Consider the following 21,284-nt stretch of genomic DNA (forward strand, 5'->3'; position numbering starts at 1 on the left):
CAGGCAGCTATCTATAGGTTCTTTCCAAGTGCAACATCTCCATTGTGGTCATGGAGGAAGACCTAAGAAGGAAAAGAAGAACTAATACTGCCTAACACAGGGTAGCATTCTGACGTGCTTCCCCAGGGCATAATGCATATACCAGAACACCAACAGATGAAGAAATTTAACACTAAAACTGTGAAACTCAACATTAACGTGTCAGAAGTTGTGTTACAACTAAAATTAGCTTCCCATACTAAATGTGAAGCACTTACTCTTTACTGGGAGACCAATGTATCAATTGTGTTGGCATTTAGTTACGAACTGCAGTATCAGTTGTACTTCAGATCAGTTAGCAGAGAAAATGAACAAGAAAAAAACCACACTGCATTAAAAAAAACCAACAAAACACACTATTAATGTAGACCCATTTGTCTAGGCAGAGAAATGGACAACATTCAAAGAATCCTTTTAACAGCTTCCTCCTGAACTCTATTTCTGTATACAGCCAATGTGTTCGATACCTTATGAACGCTCTAATATTGGCTAGAGACATGAAGGACTCCAGGATGTACTAACCATCTGCAAGATTTGTCCACATCCCATTTTACGGTTTCAGCACATCAAAAAACCTAAAGTTGGAGGCATGAACACGAAATGACAATAACTACTTTGCTATAATCCAAGAGTTAAACATCTCTCCTGCCTCTCTCCAAGTTTGCCAAGTACATGGCTTCTGACAGGACAGAACTCTGCATAAGGGTGGTGCAACAGAGGGACAAGAATCTAACATCAGTGCACATATTACATCACTTTATTGTGTTTAAGTTTAAATCAAACCACATATTTTAAACCAAATATTCTTTAGAAATATTTCAGTCTTTTCTTTAAAAGACAATCGTAACTCCTTTGATTATGCCAGTGCATGCTTGGGTAAGAGGTGCTAGCAGCCAGAGTCAGACGCTTCGGAACAGTGCAACAGGCAGTAACACATTACTGATTCTGACAGGCATTAGATGTTTCCCTAAATCGTTCAGCTTGCAACTGGGAGCATGTTTGTCCAAGACAGCAGCAACTTAACCCATCAGCTGTTATTTTGCAGTAGAGAAGTATGGAAGAAACTGACATCTTACCCGATGTGACAAATACCACCAGCAAATCAGATGCATACGACTCATTATAAACAGGAAGAAAACACAACTACAGCATGAAAACAATTACAGCAGAATCTGTATACAATGCATTTCAGTTTACAGTGCATAAAAGGTCAACACAAAAATACATACTTAATTCACATCAACTTGGTCTATTCCTCTACCCTTCAAAGAAAATAAAGAAACAAAATCTTCCGTTAATGAAAATAAAGAAATAAAATCTTCCTCTCAAAAAAAAAACCCAACAAACCAAAAAAAAAAATGTACAGTAAGAAGTATTAAACAGCCCTGAATAAAAAATTTCAGGATCAGCTCCAGAGACCCTTACTCTAGAAATCAGGGTTTACAGCACAGCTCTGTGAGATACAGGCAAGATTACTACAGGCCACTTTAGCCTCTAACTGGCAAATAATTTATTTTTTATGTGCTTTAAATCCTTGACCCCAGATAGAAAGTGATCAGAGTCAACTGTATTGCACTTGATCCTTCCTTCTCACTAGCCACATTTACAAGATCCTTCTTATCCCTCAAATAACGAAAGCATGGCACAGCCTTTGGACATTGTCCTTTGTAATCAAAGGCCTGATCTCTCACGAGACCAGAAGTTATGCCTTTATACTCTGTCAGTTTCCAAAGGGCTCTGTCATCCACCCAAGCAACCAATCTATATCCAAACTTCTAAATTCAGTAATTTTAACAAGGTCTCTTGCCCATCTTTTTAATGCATAGGACAGAAGAACAACATACTGTACAATGCAGTTTCTACAGTTTAGGTAATTTGACAAAATGACTTAAAAGTGCAATTTAAAACTGTAAAGTTTTTTGTAAGTATAAGCTTAATTAACCACAACATTCTAATATATTGGCATGAGTTTAACCTAGATTATATTTGAGTAACCCAGGCTAGCCTAAGTATTCTAATGCACAAGCTTTTACATTTACAACATTAATATTTTGAAAAATAGCTGCATAAAACATCCTGATATAATAATACTGAATTCCAAACTGTATCCACCTTCCCATAAAAATAGATTTGCTAAAGGAAAAGAACTTCTCTACTCCTCTCATGACTATATCCGAAAGACTAAACAAAGGTATGAAAAAACACAACTTCAATGTGAATGAAAAATTTAATCCAAAGCTCAGAGAAGCCCAAATTCACTAAAATCAGAAGCATCTGTAAACCACAGGCATATTTTCAGAAGTGTCAAGTACACTTGATCTACTTTCTACTCCAGTACATATCTAATTAATGCTCTAGAATGCTTTGCTGTTCTAGAGGTTCTAAAGGTAGAAAAACTCAAATCTGGAAATAAGTTTCCACACTTCATTTTTAAATTCTTTATTTGCATAGAAAGCAACACCCTGACTCTACCATTTTATTCACAAACATAGAGGATTTACCATGTCGGCATCATGTCAGGAAACCACATTCTTCCAAGGTGTTTGGAGACTTCCAAATGAAGTTGATCTAAGCTATAATCATTATCTGGAATCAGTACCTCCTCCATTATAGAAAGCTGGGTAAGCCTGCCTCCACACATCTTTACAAATTCAATAAAACCCCTGCAAGTTACTTCACATTCACCAAGTCCCATCGCTGTTAAGTTCTTACAGCGCTCTGCAATCCGAATGAGCTCATCATCCAAAGGCTGAAGTCCATTAGCACACACAACCAACTCAATTAACCTGGGGCAATTCATGCCAATACGACCCAGCATTGCTTTGCTTACTGCACGACCAAAGTAAAGGTGGGTAACGGGGGTTTCCTCTCTGAAGAAGGCATCAAATTCTTCTTCATATAAGAAGAAATACATCACAATGTTGACTTTGGGGGAGTGTTTCACAAGAGCATCCCAGCTTTGCTTTTTAATAGTGTGAAATTCAACCTGTCCAGGATTTTCACTCACAACATCTATGCGAAGATGTTCAAGATCAACATGTTTTTCACTTGAAAGTGCCAGCAGCAGTTCATCACTTAATATGTAGTAGTTCAAAGCCAGCTCCTTAAGTCCATGACACTGGTCAGCAACACAAAGAATTCCTGAAGAACAAAAACAAACAAACAACTCCATAAAACAAAAGTGAACATAAGTACAGCTGTTGGCTGTGAAGCTCAAGCACGTATTAATTCTATCGGCTTGAGTATTGATGGCTATAACCAAAACCCAAACAAAGTTTCAGATAATCACATCCTCTTACAGGATTTTGGCCACAAATACTTATCAGTAAAACAAGTAAGCCTAACTAGTCACAATCACCTTGGACCTGCTTATCTTTCTTCCTCTTTGCCCATCTCTGTGCAGAATTTCCTCAGCTTTGAAGAGCCACCTGAAATCAACCAAGGTTCAGTTGAAGTTGCCACCATTCTCTTCCCTTTTACTCCCTCCTTCAGCATTCACCTAAGCATTCCATTTAAATTATCACAAGTAGCCTTTTGTGAACTCTGGTTAAGAACATGGGAAAAGCCAGCCAAGATTCCCTTTCCTTAGCACCAGGGTTTCAGGAGAAATTTAAGTGAGTAGGGACCCAAAAGCCCTCTGAACTTTATGGCAAGCCTCTGTTTTCTAGTACCAACCAAGGCTAAAAAGACCAAGCTCATGCTCCCAGATCTGGACACATGAGGGCACTACAGAAACTGAGAAACTCTTGGTATTACACTACTAGTTTTGAAGATTTGTATGCATTCCATGGGTTTTTTACTATTACTTTGAAGTACTAGCACTTTTATTCAGTAAGTTACACTCAGGGATTCTGCATGCGTGTTCCCACAGAACTCCAGTTAGTTAAGTTTACAAAGCTGCACACATTAAGCAACACACATTTCATCACCCTTGAAAAGAACTGGCAACAAATATCAAGTCTTTGGAACCTGGGTTAAAGGCTTGTGCTAATTTTAGAGGCTTTTCCTCCTCGAGGTCTGTCATTACAGTTATTGAAGCAGCTGAGAAATCTGTAAAAAAAAAAATCTCCAGGATTCCAGAAGATGCAGTCACAAGCAAGGAGTACCTCCACCTGCATTAATCCAACTCAGTAATGCAAGGACATTATTCTTCTTCCCCTTCCAAATGTACAAAGCCAAAAGCAGGTCAATACAAGGCCTCTTCTAAGAGACTCAAAAGAACATTATGTATTATGTATAGCTTGTTTCAAACTGAGTCTTGACTATTGTTTTATGATACTGACGGAGCAGTGGAATAGGCTGCCCAGAGAGGTTGTGGAGTCTCCTTCCTTGGAGGTCTTCAAGATCCACCTGGACATGTTCCTATGCAACCTTATCTAGGTGAACCTGCTTCTGCAGGGGGGTTGGACTAGATGATCTCTGAAGGTCCCTTCCAATCCCTACCACTCTATGATTCTGTGATATTTTTCATGGATATTCATTCACTACTCACCAGCAGGCGATACATGAGGACAGCTGCTCATTTTCAGCAGTTTCAGAGTATCACTATTGTTAGCAACAAGAACCTTCAAGGAAGGATCATCAAGTGGCGTGTCATCTACTTTAATTGATGATAATGACTTGGAGTTTACAAAAACTACTGTCAGCGCTGAAGCAAAATGAGCCTGTTTGGAGAAATTGGAGAAAATGAGTCTGTTTAGAGAAATCTTATTAAAAGATAGGCAGAACTTGCATCTAAACCTCAAAATGTACAGAAATAATCACATCTTAGGCATTCCCTTTCTGGTGTAATAAAGGCTTATTTGAACGTGAACGTAAGAAATCTGTTTAAAAATACGCTCAGTATTTAACTCAACCACTATGATTTATCTTTTCAGCATAATAAAACATAATAAAACAGGGATAAGAGGACATAGTGATGAGCCTGAAGTATCTAGAATACTTAATTTGTTTTATTTTCCAGAAAGTAACTCTGCTGTGACCTAGGCTCAAAGAAAAAGTTTCCCAAACATTTTAACAATAAGTTGGAGCACACAGTCATTTTATCTTTTAATCTAGAAATGAGGAAACTCAAGCCTTCTCAATTATTCCCCATCTCTACGTCACAAAGTATCAGCACTATTAAATTTAATGAAAGGAATCAACGTATAATTACTTTCCTAATACTAATGGCTGCCACATATTAAAGAAAATGTGCCAATAAACACAGATTATTGCATAAAAATGACTAAGTGAATAATACAGTCAGAAAGCTAAACTTGTTTAAAAGTGAAATGTCAATCCAGTTACAGTCTGTAGAACATTACCTTAGAGACATTCATAAAGCTTGGTTTTGCTGTAGAAATCAAACCCAGTGTCTTGATAGAACAGTTCACCAGCTGAGAAAGGATGTTACAGGCTGCTTCTGCTGACTCCGTGCTACTATCAACCTATAAAAGCAATTTTTAGAGAATGAAGTCATTCTTTATTATTATTTAGAAAACAGTATCATGGATACCCAAGACTGGGAGTTTCATACCCACTTGGCTGTACTGCACCAGACCGTATCTACTACAAGGACAAAGTGCAACATTAATCAAATCTCAAGAAAAAATAAGAGTTCAGGCAAGTTACTATTAGAAAATTCTCTAGAGTATGACCGATGGGTACTTCTAGTATGAACAAAACACTTACATACAAGCCTTTTCTTCAAATAACCTCACATCTTCCTAAACAACTGTAACTAGTATTGGTCTTATAATACAGTGGTATGTATGTATCCTTTTTAAAATGCCAATTCCAGATTCTTAGAGAAAAAAAAAAAAAAACCTTGATAAAGTCTAGATATACTCCAGCAAAGTAATCCATTTTACCTGCAAGGACAACACCTTTGCTTCTGGAATAATCAACTGATTCTCAATTCATCTATAAGCCTGATTAATTTTGGAGAAATCACTATTTCATCTCACCTTCCTCCTCTGTAGTAGCTGACATGATAAAAAAGTAGTTGAAAAAGCATAAAAGTTGCATTAAGACATTATAATGTCAACTCACTATCATCAGTTACATAAAGTACGAAGGTTACAGATATTTAATAACTGAGTATCCATGAATTGCTGTGCAAGCAAATAATGACATCTCCAAGTGTAACTCTGCTACCAGTGCTGAGAAAAAGAAGCTTCTGATTTTCATCCTAGCTTTAATATCAACGCTTTCTTCTGCTGAGAACTGTGACATCTTTGATGGAGTGACTGCAAAAACAGTGAACGAAGCACCTGTAATTCCAACTAAGATCTTTTCAGATACACAGAGTAAATGGTATCGAGTATTCAAATTAAGGAAGTCCACATTTATGCAATCCTGAGGCTACAAACACAGTCCTCATTTAAACCAAGTTTACTTAGTTACGATCTTACGTGTCAGGCACGGGGATATATGGGCACAGCATCTTTCTCCTTTCATAGTTTTTTCAAAGCATGGTTCTAAAATTTCAGACATTCTCCCCTGTATAGCTTTGTATCACAGATAAATTATATACACAAGATAAATATATTTCCTCAAATGCTTCCATGTGTGAGACATTTATCTACACAGTAATCTGTTAAGTCCTCAGATGGCCACTAACACCGATTCACAGAAAGTACATTTTCTATTTATTCTGGAAATGTATCATTCCATCTTCAGCACTGTATTGTGTGACCTTACCTCCTCCTTTACTGTGTAGAGATTAGATTGGAAATTATTGAACGAAATCATGTGCACACGTGGAAATAAAACTGTTGCTGTAGTTAAATTTTTAAATGTAAGACTTCCCAGGTACAACACTTGAGCAAATTGAAAGAGAAGTCACATACATTATGCAAAGCAATGTGACAAGACAAGCCTCCACCATCTAAGACTCACCTTGAAGCTGACGTACTGCAGGTGATCAGCATGCCTCTTGATAATCTGCTGAATGAGATCAGGATGTGTAGACTTTAGGTAAGACGTAGCTGGCTGGTTGAGTTCGAATTCAAACCTCCTCCAGAGATCTGGGATGTGAAAAACTTCATTCCACCTTCGACAAACAGAAGATGCCCTGGCTCGATCTACTAAAGGTAGAAACTGGAAAATCTGCAGAATAACGTGGTGGGGGAGGCTTCCCCAGTCCATGAAGGCATGCAAGTCAGATTCACCAAATGCTGAGCCACATGAACAAGCTTTATGTTTTTTGCTTTTCTGTGATGTTTGAGGAGCTTCATTTTCAACCCCAAATTTCTGCCTAGCTCTCTTCATCGTGAAAGTTTCAGGTACTGGAACAATCTGATGTACTGAAACTGCAGTTTCCTGAAATGTTTCAAGTACAGCAGGTCTCTAGAAAAATACAGAGGATTAGGGAAAGAATGGAGACACGGCATTGGAAACACAGTAAGAGACAACAAGTCAGTAACATTTAAATATAGCACATTACTATGAAAAAAGGTATGTCCATACGTCAGTGTCCAGTGTACAGATGTCAGCAAGGACCTTCTTTCTTGATGTTTTTTATTGACTTGATTGAATATGGAGAACTTGGGTTTGTTAATTGACCAAATGTAGCTTCATGTGTTAGTATTTCATAGTATATAACCCACTTTGCAGAAAAGATAAGTATTTAACAGCAATGTAGTTTAGCAGTAGAAAGAACTCAATCCAGACACTTCCTTTTTAAACACTGATGCACTTGGAACAGACATGTTCTGAAGAATCAGATTCAAAAGCTTTGCCCACCTCCTCTACAGCTTTGCCTCACTGTTTTTTTAGTTTGATTTTTTTTTCCTTTTTTAAATCATTCCAGGCAGAGGAAAAACACTGGCACAAGAAACTTCAGAGGGCACTTATTAAAACAGACTAAAGTAAGCAAGGGTCACATGCTGCTCTCCCACAAGAGAAAAGGATGATGACCCTGGAATACGGCAGATTACATGAATCTGTTTCACTGCGGAATGTATGCCCCATGAGCTGCAGTTTAGAAAAGAGCAGCATATTAAAGAGCCCTGCTTTCACATGCTGAAGCACTGCAATCTACTCAAGCCCATTCTAGAATGAATTATGTTATTCAGTTCTGAACAACTGTCCGTTTCAAATGCCACTTCATTTTGCAGTGGGGTGAGGGTCTATCTCTGCCCAATCAGTTTGGAGCTAAAATGTTCAAAGCAATCACACATTCTTCAACAACAAACAGATACATCATCTATTTTTACTGAACAATCTTCCATGGCAACCTTTACAGTGTGCTTTTTCTGGACCAAAAATTTTCCATGCTGCCTTCACAAACCAAAATCCAGAAACAGAGGCCAAAACACAGACTATCTTATCAAAAACTTATCTGGCCTTTTCCTTGACTTACAAAACCTGATCGGCATGGCTGTACCTGATGAGGTGTCTGACACACAAGTGTAACTCCATGTTTATGAAACATGAAGCCCTAATATTTACTGTGAAAACATGAATGCTCACTTGTTCTGGTACCGAAAACTATGAACAGTATATATTGGTAGACACAACTGAAGTTAACCAAACTCTAGTTCCATGTGATATAATCCAGGTAGTACTCAAGGAGAGGTTTATATGCACACATACCTCCAAACAATGTGGAAGTTCTTGTCAAGTTAACAGCACCTTTCTGGCATCTGAACAGGTTAGTCATCCCGTATGTGTGCATGGATTCCTTAACCAGAAGGCAGGGACGGGTCCCAGAAGATGAACTGACCTGTGAAGCCAATAATCAAAGAAAAGTTGTTCTGCAACGTCTAAGACCCATAAGAAGGACTAAACTCAATTTTGGAACAAAGATTAAGATGAACAGTAGACACTGCACTGCAGGGCAGACATGGAGGTAGAACAATGGAAGGTAACAAGCAAATTAGTTTCACCAAACATTACCTGAAAACTATCCTTTAACTAATGGGAAGACATAAGTGTTGCCACAAACCTACTTTTTTGCATTATCTACAATTTTAGTCACATCAAAACTCTCATGCAACACAGACACACCTCTGTATTCCTGAATAGTATCTAAAGAAGGTACAAAATTGGACAAGAATCATTATTTTTTTCTCAGCTTACTGCATACCAAAAACATGTGAATAGAAAGTTATACCTTATTTTGAAAATATTAGAAGTTATACCATTAAGGGCTCCTGGCTTTAAAGATTACTCACTTTTACACCAAAAGTATGCTTATTGCATTCATGATCATCTTGATAGTAAACAAACTACTCTGGCTAATTAAACTCTGTCTGGAAAGAAAGATACTAATAATGTACAAATATACTCTCATACACTAATACAAAAAAATCTACCCTGTATCTCAGTATGAAAGAGCATCTTAAGTCTGCTGTAAGAAAGTATACCCAAAACCTCCACATTCAGTTACCCATCTCACATTATTTGAAAACAGTTTAACTCAAAGCTATAGGAACAGCAACACACATCTTACTAAATCATGACAGATTTGAAGTGAGAAAAATAGATTTAGAAACTGAAGATGTTTACAAAGTATTGTGTTCAGCCAGTAGTAATCTCTTTACAAACCTTGTGATGCTGAACTTCATTTCTGTTCACAAGACATGAAATAAGAGGCTTTAGATTCTCCCAGGTCTTACCATCAACTTCTGAAAAACTACCTAGCTAATAACAGCTTTACAGTTGCAAAGTAGTACATATGTGAATTATCAGTACAAGAGAAGCTGCCTCCATCTCCTAAGCAAAATCAAACTCAAGTACTGACAACTGTGCAGGTAATGCTGTTGCTCAGCTCACACTTCAGAAAATTTAAGTAGTCATGCTTGTCTATAATTAGAAAGTCAATATAGATTAGTAACTCTGTTCATAGAGGGCATCTGAAGAAGTCTGTAATTTATGGTGGCTTTATATTGCACAGATAGTCCACAAGTATTCCATGTTCTGAGGCAAGTAGACTGTCCTTTTGCAAACTGTGTGGCACGTAAAATTCACTTGCAAAAGTGCTGTCAGTTTCTAACACAAGTGTTTATAAGGACCCTTGTAAACAGAACACATAAATAACACTATAATTGAGAGGGCAAAAGACCAAGATGCAACTTTCAGATTCAACATAGAACTCTATGTTTATAAACCGCATGACATTTTGAAGCAGCTTTCTTACCTAAAGGATGCTTCCAAGTTACAATAGGCAACAAATGAATGAACTGAGGCAGCTGCAGCCATGGGGCACTCACAAGCATCTGTCTGCTTTCACCTCCTGTCCATATAAAATGCCATAAAAACCTTCATTAGTTTTGAAAAAAAAAAGCCTTGTATTATGTCCTATGCAAAAATGAGAGGAAAATACACTCACATCAATTTGTATATTTTCTTGCTTTAGTAAAGGAGCTTGAAGGCATCGTTTTATTCCACATTGCAAATACTATGTCATCAATAGAAACATGAGATCAGATTTAAGTATAAAACTGATGGAAAACAAATGTTGCAGCTGCATTTACACTGTACTGGCCAACAGCACATTGCAAACAGCAAGTTATTCAATACTTGCATTATCATACCATCAGGAGTGAAGTCTGGTAAACAACACTGCCTATAACAACTAACATAATCCCAGAGTCGTGGAAAACACAATGGGGCTTTCTGAGCTCTCCCCTTCATTGATGGGCTGCCCATTGGCCTAGGAACTACGTGACAGTTGATCCAAGCACAGAGGTCACGCGGCACAACCTCCTACCACCAAAGGTGCGGCACCCTCATCCACCAGCAGCACAGCCCTGGGAACAGTCATACGGCGAGGAGCCAGGCAGGAGCTGTGGCCCATCAACAACTAAGGGCCCAGCCCACAGCCTCCTCCCTCTTTATGAGCTCCCAGAAGGCAGATGACAGTCCATGTGATACGCCCACCAAGTTGCAAACTACCACATCAGGAGGGCTTGCATTAAAAGTCCCGTACCTGTCTCCATACTATTTTAAGTATTACATTACAGAGAAGCTTGTGCTTCAGTGTCTTCCACCATAAATAATTATTAAAAACTTCATCCCCAAGAATATCACTAAGTTTGCTTTTATAAAAACACACCAAACAACTGAAATCTTCCTCACAATAAACTTCATATCCTCATCACAGGGCCAGGGGGAGGTCTACCCTTCCATCTGTTCTAAACTCAGGATTTCAGTGTTCTGCTCAACACTTCTCAGTGTGGCTGCAAGCAAATGAATGATTAAAAGCAAAATAACATCTGAAAGATAAGAAAATGACAGTAATATTCTTTTATAGTAAAGAAACACATCAAATAAAGATCCATTAATGTAGCTGATAAAGACTAGTTACAATGTTGAGCAGGCTTCTGGATTTCACAAGGGTTTGGATTGGTTACCTAGATCAGATGAATTACTTCCTTCTAACCACAGACTACTTCCTGATGAAGTGAGCTGCTGTGTAACAAACCTGTCCTAGAATCCCTCAGTGCAGAAAAAACTTCACACTTTCACATCATAGATAACATTAGCAACATTTTAGATTTAGATTATGTTTTTATCTAAAAAAAAGTTACTGAAAGTTCCTGTTAACAAAAAAATTTAATTGGGTGTACAGTGTAATGAAGCTTCCTTCAAGTGTCCAAGGCCACAAGAAACATTCAAAGCAGCTTGAACCAAGTCAGCTCACATAAGGTGCAATGCTTGTAATAAAAAACCTAGTTATCAGAGATACAATCAAATACAAGCTTCTTATGTAAACAACAGTGAATTATTAGTCTAAGCCAGAGTTACCCAAATTATGATCCAAGATAAACATCAGCAACACCGTAGTTGAAATGAAACGCTCTGATAGCTGATGAGGCTTAGCAAACCTACTCACATCCTCATTTGTGTAGAAGAAAGTATCAATTAGTGCTACACTACCCTATACAGCTGTTTTCCTCTACAGACTCTTGGACCTCCGGGTCTACCATCAACTTATTTTGCACAGCTGCATGTTACCCTACTCAAACTGAAATCCGCAAAAAAACAACAGGAATCCAGAAAAATTCAAGTTAACTGCTTCTGCAGCATATTCTGGTAACACAACCATAAACTTCTGCTAAAAATAAGATATTAAAATCTCTCCCAAGACATGGAGTCTCGGCAGGAGATTCTGAGAGATCGTCAGCAGTGGCTTGGTTATACTAGCAACTGTTTGCTACCTCACATGTTACAATGTCAGTTGCAAAAAAGAGGTTTCATTACTATAATCTAACATATCACACACACATAAAAAAAATCCTGCTTCCTCCAATCTGTAGATTCCCCTTTCAGTTCTCAACACTTGGACTCAGCAGGAATTAACAAAATAGAACACCATAAAATAAGGTTTCTAATAGAGACAGGAAAAAACCACATCAAATCAAAACAAATACAGCAGAAATTAAGTTCCTTGGAACTAGATCTTTCAAATAACTAAGCCTGGAAATCTACAGGGATAAAGCATGCATCATGATAATTAAGCTTTAACTTTCTAACAGCTGGAAATCAGTGTTTAGGAATCTGCCTTGAACAGCTGAAACACTTGTCTCATTAATCAGTGTCTTTAAGAAATCACAGCTCAGTGATAGTATCAAGGTCACCCACTCACAACGTTAAGGAACCCTGAGTCCGTCTGGGGAATGGGAGCAGCAGATTGTGTACAGGAGAAAGGCGGCGGTGGAAAGCTGTTGCAACTGCTGCTGCAGCCTCAAATTCAACTGCTGAGTGTGTTTCCAAACATAGATCAAATATGGATTTGAAGCTTAAGTCTCAGAAGATCTGGTCCTTCGGTATGACGAGCTTCAAGATAAAGCTTTTTTTAGATTTAAGACACCACAGTCTTTTAACGGGTGGCATTTTTGCTTCTGAACTGGATTTCTCTCTTTTTTTTTTTTTTTAAAATCAATCCTTATTTCTCTCAAAACCGAGCCACCACATTTACAGTAAGTTTATGACAAAATCTGAGACCTGAAAATAACAGCACCTAGTTGAACATCTCAACGGTTGCATTAGTTTTAACTGAAAGAACACAAACACATTGACACTTTTAGTGTTATTTAGGTGAGCAAAATCAGCTATTCGTGTTATGCTATTCGCTGTTTTTAGAAGAAAGCCACCTGTACCTGAATAGCCTTTAGATTGTGAACACTCAAGACTCTCTTTGTTTTCCTATACATCTGAAACTCTACAGCTCCTCGAGTTCTCGAGGACTTACACAAACATTACACAGCACAAAACAACAACAAAATTCTTCTACGTTTCTTCTTCATTCTTCTACATTTCTTCTACAGGTTTCCTTGAAACGTTCCTGCCCGACTTTACCAAGCTATTTAAGCTCTTCACGACGGTAAAAAAATCCCCTTTACTTCCAATCACCGGCTCAGGGGCATCCCCCGAGCCCCACAGTTATTTCGCCTGCGTCAGGTCAAGCCTGTTGACTTAACGAGAGGCTACAAACGCGACGGCAAAGCACATCGAACCCTTCCTGAACAGGACAGAGGTCTGGAGGTTTCACCTGAACGCTCGGCACACGGCAGTTCTAAGAGGACGCAGGCCAGGGCCGGGCGCTGAAATGCCGGAGGCGTTCCCCGCAGCAAGCCCGACCGAAAGGAGCGCCGCCGGGTCCCTCACCACGGCCCCGACCGTGAGCTCCCCTCAGGCCGAAGGCGGAAACACGCATGCAGGAACGCCACACGCACGCAGGAGCCTTGTTAAGGTCAGGCTGCCGCATGGCTCAGGGAGAATTAAGTGTCTGTCCGTCCGGCCCCGCACCGCCCGGCCGCCGCGCAAGGGCTGGCTCCCCTCCTGCCCCCCGCGCCAAGGCTGGTTCCCACCCCAACCCCACGCCGCTCACCGCCGCCTCCGCACGGTTCCCTGGTAGTGGCAGGGCCGAAGCCAGCCGCAGAGCAGGGTGAGCAGCCGCCAAACACCCCAGAGCCCGCCGAGCGCCCTGGCCACACCGCCGCTCGCGGGGGGAGGAGCCGGCGGCCCCGCCGTGCCAGCGCGCAGGCGCCGTGGCGAGGCGGCGGCGCGTGACGGCAGGCGCCATTTCGTGGCCGGGCGGCGCAGGAGGGCTCTATGGCAGAGGCTGTGGAGCTGGCTGTACCGCCTGCTAGGCGGGGAGGAAGCCTGCCCGCAGACACTTCCACTATTCCTCTCGCCAGAGCGGCAGGGGCGGGTGGTTCTGAGGTCCATGCTGCAGGCTCTGCCTCCCACTCGTTTTCTGCTCGGTGGTTTTTGCATCGTTTCCTCACGTGAGAAGTACCTGTAACCCCGTATCTCCTGTGAACTGGGGCATCCCCGGCGTTTGAAAACTGCCCCTTGAGCCCCCTCAGAAGGCTGTTTCCTCTAGGCGTTGCCATCTCTTGTCCCTCCTGTTGTAGCTCGGCCCCTGAGCTGCAGCTTTATGGTGCTGCAGGGAAGAACCCTTTAGTCCTTTCAGCCTGGAGACCCAAAATCCATGCAGGAGCAACACCCTTGTCTGAAGCCATGCATTTCTACCCCCAGCAGAACAACTTGGACTTCAAAAGAAAATGGTTACAAGCAGCTTTCACTGTTTTTTAGCAGCTTGTTCCCCAAAACAAGCCCGATTTTGCATTTGCTGTGCGTATCCTTGCAGCAACTTCTTCAAAACACTGCCAGGGCTGGCTGCTGGGTTGTATGTCCAAGCCACAGATGATGCAAGTTTAGTGAGGTATACATGTAAAAAATGGCAGGTTTTAATCTTGGTAGACAGTGCATAACAGCTCATCACTAGTCAGCATTTGTTCGTGGTGTAATTATGTCTGAACAGTTCAGCTTTTATTACCATCTGCTACCAAACAACCACACATTTCCTGGCTCCTGCATAGAGCAGTAATTAACCAATAACAAGTCTTTACAGCATCTTTTTATGAAGAGATAATACTAAGCATGTGAAGCATTTTGGTGGTATCACAGATTATATCTGCCCTATATAAAAGCAATGCTGGCAAAATGCAGATGAGCGTTTGTGTGACATCAAAATGGGGTTTCTTCATTTGCGTCTGAAAAAAACAAAGAATGTTGAAGGACTAATGAAACAAACTGAATGGAGTATTTATCATTCAGTGACTGGCATCTTCAAAGTAAAAAATTTCTTGAAACAAAATGACAGGACACACCACACATTTCAAAATCAATTTAGTTTAGAAAATCTACCAAAACCACTCTTAACTATATGGTTCTCAACTGCTTTATTCAGACCTTGAAGGAAGTAATGATATTAAGTTCCTGGTAATTTTTTTTTGCAGGTCTTTTGTTCCTGGTACATGTTTTTAAACTGTTTTTTCAGTAAATGCTACACAAAGCACCTCTAACCTTAGAGTTGCTGTCTGTAGTCGGTAATAGAGGATAAACTGTAAACAGAGATTAATGGAGATTTGCAGCTAGTGTCTAAATCCACCAGTCACAAGTTTCTTTGAAACATTGCCAACAACCTTTGGGCTGCTGTACAAAAACAGGTCCAAGTGTACTTTAGAAAGATTCATATACACTAATCTCTGAGGGTTTCTGTATGGAAGAGATTCCTCTTTTCATCTAGTGTAGCACAGACATATACCTAATTTAAAATGAAGCATAGAATAGTATAGAAGAATCCCATGCATTTTATAGTGGTACTCATTGATCTAAAATTCTTGCAAGTATATGTGAACACAAACAACATCATAAGAAAAAAACCCTACCTCAGCTATGGATTTGTCAGTACTGGAAAGAAAGAAGCACACACATGGACACACACCAGGACTCTCTAACTTCTGGTGATCTTCAAGGTATCCCATATCTGGCACAGAGCTGCAGCTTGTATCTCCATGTCCTGCATCTCATACACAAGATGCAAAAAGCGGAAGGCAAATACAGTGCTGGTTATTCCCTCGCTTATCTAACTCATTGCTGTGGGCTGCCCACACCATTCAGGCACTTGCAGTCAAGCTTGGCCTTCCTCCTGTGGTTGTTTGCCCCAGAGATTTACAGAAAGAGATACTCTACTCACATTGCATATTTATGGTGGTTACAGGAATATTTTGCATAGTATTTCACACGAGTTTCATAATATAGTCTTTCTGTACATCAGTCAACAGTGATATTCACTTTTTTTTATCATTGAGCTTTGAAGTAGTACTCAAGAAAAACAATTTGAGTAAACTCATTAGTTAATTAGTACAAGAAAGCTTTCACAAAATTGTTTTCTGAGACTGAAGAATGAACGTGCATTAATTCAACATCAGCAGGCCCTGCACTTGGAAGATTTACAAGAACTATGTGAAAAGTTAAAGACAAGTCTCTTGATATTATTGGCCATTTCTTAGTTTTCTAACAGAAGAACTCCAGAAATGAGAGGAAAGACTTGGAAAAATGAAGGAAATAAAGTCAACAATGTTTATGGTCAGCTCAAGTAGGCAGCCATGCAGTATCTTGTGCTGTACAACACTAGCTCAATACAGATAGTTCTCACAAAAAGAAATCCTTGTCAGCTTGTTTGGTATGCTAACTGCAGCATAACTGCATTTCATAGCAGGACAAATATATTTTAACAGAAGCCCTGCTTCATTTTCATTGTGGCCGTGATTCTGACAAATCCAAATAACCAAAGGATGCTCATGGTCACATACCTGCTATCTCAAATTCTTAGGAGATAACACAGTGCAGGGCTTTGGTTGAAGTTTCGCACAGGCACCATCATTGCCATGCTGAGCTCGACTTTAGGAAGAACCATATATTTTGCAAACAGTATTAAAAACAAAATGACATACTGTCATTCTTCATTTAAAATTCAAAGATTCAAACTTTGTGATCAAACATTGCAGCTCTCACAATTTAAAACTTAACCAAGCAGACTGGAGTGACAAATTACAGTCGTGCCCAGAAAGTAGGTTAGTATGTCATGTTTACTGAAGGCTTTTGAGCTGCTCTGCTAGGCACCAACTGCTGCACAGGCAGATAAGAGGAAACAACCTGTCTTAGGAATAGAAATCACCCAAGTTCTTTTGTAAAAGTTTCTATAATCCATGCTGAACCTGAAATCAAATGAGTGAAAACAATAGCTTATTTACAGGCCTTTTTGCAAATGCCCTGCTTCGTAAGAAAGAGTTAAAGCATGGGTTTATTTGGACAAATCTTTATGAGGTGCTATTAAGCTTTTAGAAGTGCAATAACAGTATAATATTAACCTCTTCAGAAAGAAGGATGAATTGCTAAAGGAAATAACTCAAAGTACATTGCAGTCCAGTCGTTTTGTTCAATTATGTGGGTATATAAGACGGTATATTACAGTTGTTTTATGTGTATGCTATATGTATGGCTTTCAGACAAACTTGATAACAGGTACAGTTAACACTACCCATTAAATTGCAAAACAAACGTAAGAATGTTATTGACACAGATTCTGTTTGCACTTTCTGTGGAAAGAGCCATCACAAAGACATAGACATATTCACAGCTAGCTGTCTGAAAGTAAATTATGTAGAGATGCTGTATATCTGTAGTTTACTATAGGCTTGTCATTAAAATCCCATTGGACAAATGTGTTTTAATCTCTTAATTTAAAAATATGTACATCATCTCTCACTAGCAGATAGTAGTTTTTCAATCATTAACTTTTTAATTAAGTTTCCAGTTGGGGCATCACAAGAGCTGGCTGGGGAGCAGCAGGGTACCACAGCCAGCTGGACAGAGGCCTCACCAACTAGCTCAGCAGGGCAGGGCAGAGCCACATTCAACCAAGAGTCCATATCATCAGACAAGTCCCTGGTGTTGAGGCTGGTCCAAGGTCAAGCCAGATCCCTAGCCCTGCACAGGAGCGGCAGGGGCTGCAGGCCAGAACTCGCTACAGCATTACTCAGGAAAGGTTTGAGGGCCTAGGGTGAACTTAAGTGGGCACCCTGGGCCCTGGGCAAGGGTGTGGGTGTGCTCCCAGATGAGGCTGATTGGGGTAATTAAAACCTATTAGGGTATTAATGTATTAGCACCCTGACACTTTCCATGGGTAACTGCCTGCTAATCCATGAAACACATGTTATTTGATCATTTGCAGCATTAGGAGTAAATTGCGAGCTACTTCAACTTTTGGTTATTGGTGTTGCTATACAGGTTGTCATTTTGAGGTTTGGTTTTTTTTTTTTTAAAAAAGAGTTTCTCTTGATTCATATTTTTTGTGTCATTAATTATTTGATAAATATCACAGTGTGTCTGACTTGAGTAATGAAATCTTCAGAAAGGGCCATATCCACTTAAGTTCCGATAAATGTCTTTGAGTTGAACACACAATAAATCGTCTTTAATATGTTTTCTCGAATAGCTGTGGTTCTGATTACCTGCTTTAACAAATAGATACTTTCCATACTGGAGAAATCACCAACCTTGCAGGACTAAGGCTGTCCAAAATAGGCAGCTGAAGATTTGATCTGATCAGAAAAACAGCTGATAATAGAACTAATTGATCATAAGTCAGCAGTGAAAGTAGAAGCAAACATTTTATGTTTTAATATTTGGAAAGACTTTGTAGTTTTATAGCTGAATTATACCTCCAACAGCCTACCTATGAAGGCTGCAGAACCCTCTTTGGAAGATTTCAGAGCAGGTAAGCAAAATTTTGGTTAAGGATAGCCTAGACATACACAACTCTGCTTCAGAACAGAGAAGGGGATTCAGTAACCAATTAGGTTCACCTTCAATCTTATGTTTCAATCATTCATGCTCTCTTTATGTCCATATCTCCTTTTTCTGCTACTGGTAAGTGCCCATGTTTTTTCAGAGTGGAGAAAATCTGTTCACCCAGTTGGCAGGAGAAGGAAGTAGGTTTGTTGCAGTTCCTCTGCCAGGAAATAAAACTGTAAGAATGACAAAGCTTTTGAAAAGGGTTTTGACCAGTGTCCTCTGCCCTTTTTGGATTTTTTCTATGGGGCCTAGGATTCATGCATGGATAAAACAGTATGTTAGCTTGTCTTCTTTTGGTTCATATTTGAACCTTGCCTTCTTTTTTGGTTCATACTTGTGACAGTCTTTTCCAGAGACACGTTTCTGTTACTTTTTTTTCTGTAAAAATTGTTGGTTTTTGTTTTTTTTTTTTTTTAATGTTAGATCAATGGCCAGTGGTTGGTTGCTCTCTGGAGGTCTGGGGTTTTTAAACGCTCATTTTGTCGTTACTTTCAGGTGTTGCTATAGCATCAAGTGGTCACAAGAGGGAACTCACATATCAGCCTGTATGATTTATTTTTTGTGTTAAAACTCTGAGGACTCCACAGACCAATAAAGAGACTCTCTTAGGCTATGCACGTGTGTGGGACATGAAAGTGTGTATATATAAATCTAGATATATTTATATACCCATGCCTTTTAGGAATTAAATAAGGGAAACTATTCATAGGAATAAGGAACAATAACTGTAGCAGGCATGACAGCCCAAAAGAACCTCAAAATGTCCCAGAAATAACTTTCTTACAGCTATATATCTGACACTCATGAGTATATGCTCATGGGTTGTGGTTTAGCTCTGTTTCTACACTGCAATTTTATAAATCTCAAAACTAATACTAACTTAAAGTATCAGGACATGGATAGAGCAGAACATGCTCCCTCTGGCAGAACCTGACCAGGAGAAATTCACACCCATAGTTTTGAGCACCTTCAGTTTTAACTGAAATAGTTTTGAATGGAGTTCTTTGCAAGCCTAAACTTGACTGTACTTGGGATCTGTCCCAGAATTTGTAGTGTTGAATGTACAGGTTTATTGTTTGATTGTTAATTGTGTTCAGTAAAGGAAAATTGTCAAACACTAATTAATTTCCAAATTCTGCTGGATGCCAGTGGCAGCAGCATGGATCGTGTCCAATCTGCTAAAGGCTCATTTTTCTAAAATAAAAGCCCTATAAATCCAGAGCTTTCTGACCTGACAGTTAATGTTGTATTCAAGAGCTTTGTGTCACACATCTTCCTACACTAATGTTACCACAAGTCGAGCACCTGGCTGGTAGTCCTGCTAATGTATTTGCAACTTCCTTTAAGAACATGTGTAATAAATGCCTGTAATAAACTGAGCACAGTATGGGACCTTTTCTTCGAACCCTTGCTGCTGTTTCTGTCCAACTGGTAAAGAAGACAGCTTACAAGATAACCCCTGGCAGTTCAGGAGCTGGATTTGGACCTGGATTTGTTGACATTTCTGTTGTAGATGCTCAGGGTGGTTGATTTCCTAGGAATTGGTTGCAACCTTCCTATGTGAAAGTGAACTACCTTGCCTCACCCCTGGGGGGGATGTCTGGTCACTCACACAGTTCTCTTAAGCACAGCTGTGTCCAGCACAAATTGCAGTGTCCCTTTAGCTTATCCCATGGCTGTGAAGCTGTGCAAACTCACTGTGCTGTGCCAACATGAGAGGATAGTAGCTGCAGCATGCAGTCCTGTTGTTTTGTCTTTCAGATATGTCACGTCCCTTTTACACTTTCTGTTTTGTCCTCTGACCTTGTGAGTTCCTTAGTTATGTTCAACTTTTCTTTCTGTGCAACTGCTACCCTTTGAATACAGCATTATGAAGAACATCCCCACTGTGGCTGGTGACGCTGCTACAGATGCAGTGGATATTGGCGACACATTAGTGATGTGTTGCAATGAATTTGAGGCTCTTGAGAAAAGAGAAGGCCATAGGGCTGATTCCTAGAAGAACTATTATGCCTTTTGTTTGGGATCTGGGAGTAGATGTTTGGAGAGAGGCAAAAGTTTCGAGAAGCACAGAATGGATTCTGTTAAGCGATACTTGTTTATGCAGTGAGACACTGCAGATAGGAGAAGACAGCTTTCCTAACCTGAGCTTGCTTACTGAACCATGAATCATGTGGATATGTCAGTTTTGATAGATGGTAGAGCTGCTGGTCTTGAGAAGGTTACACATACCTAATCATTATCTATAATCTGCACATCTGGTTTATTATACCATCCCATTATTAATTTGATTGCACCACACCTGCATACCATTGTTCTGTTTGTTTAACTTGGTGGGTTAAGAAAGTTTGCACAATCTAATGTTGAAGATCATCAAAGTTTGGGATTAGTCCAAGAAAATTAAAAATAATAGTGTTAAACTTCCAGCCAGGTGTGTAGTCATGAACATGTCTCGTGCTGTTAGATCTTGTCACGTGATACCACAACTTGGATGTAAGCAGAAACACACTGGCAGAGAGGTGAAGACTTTTTCAAGGCTGTATCTTTTAACGGCTATATTTTTGTGTGCCGTTGCTGATTCTAGACTCACTTGGTGTCTCAGT

At 39.7% G+C, this 21,284-nt stretch overlaps 1 protein-coding gene across 1 annotated transcript; it reads right to left on the reverse strand.

Moving 5' to 3' along the window:
* Positions 1–774: 774 nt before the first annotated feature.
* Positions 775–13,987, reverse strand: FBXL21 (Putative F-box/LRR-repeat protein 21). Its single transcript, XM_062002863.1, has 7 exons — positions 13,862–13,987; positions 10,166–10,261; positions 8,620–8,749; positions 6,922–7,371; positions 5,346–5,468; positions 4,532–4,703; positions 775–3,180 (listed from the first exon to the last, which is right to left on the reverse strand). The coding sequence occupies exons 4-7, from the start codon at positions 7,291–7,293 to the stop codon at positions 2,537–2,539; spliced, it is 1,311 nt and encodes a 436-aa protein (XP_061858847.1). The 5' UTR covers positions 7,294–7,371; positions 8,620–8,749; positions 10,166–10,261; positions 13,862–13,987; the 3' UTR covers positions 775–2,536.
* Between the last annotated feature and the right edge of the window lie 7,297 nt (positions 13,988–21,284).

Source organism: Colius striatus, chromosome 9 (assembly GCF_028858725.1).
Source record: "Colius striatus isolate bColStr4 chromosome 9, bColStr4.1.hap1, whole genome shotgun sequence".
In the NCBI taxonomy this organism is placed as follows: domain Eukaryota; kingdom Metazoa; phylum Chordata; class Aves; order Coliiformes; family Coliidae; genus Colius; species Colius striatus.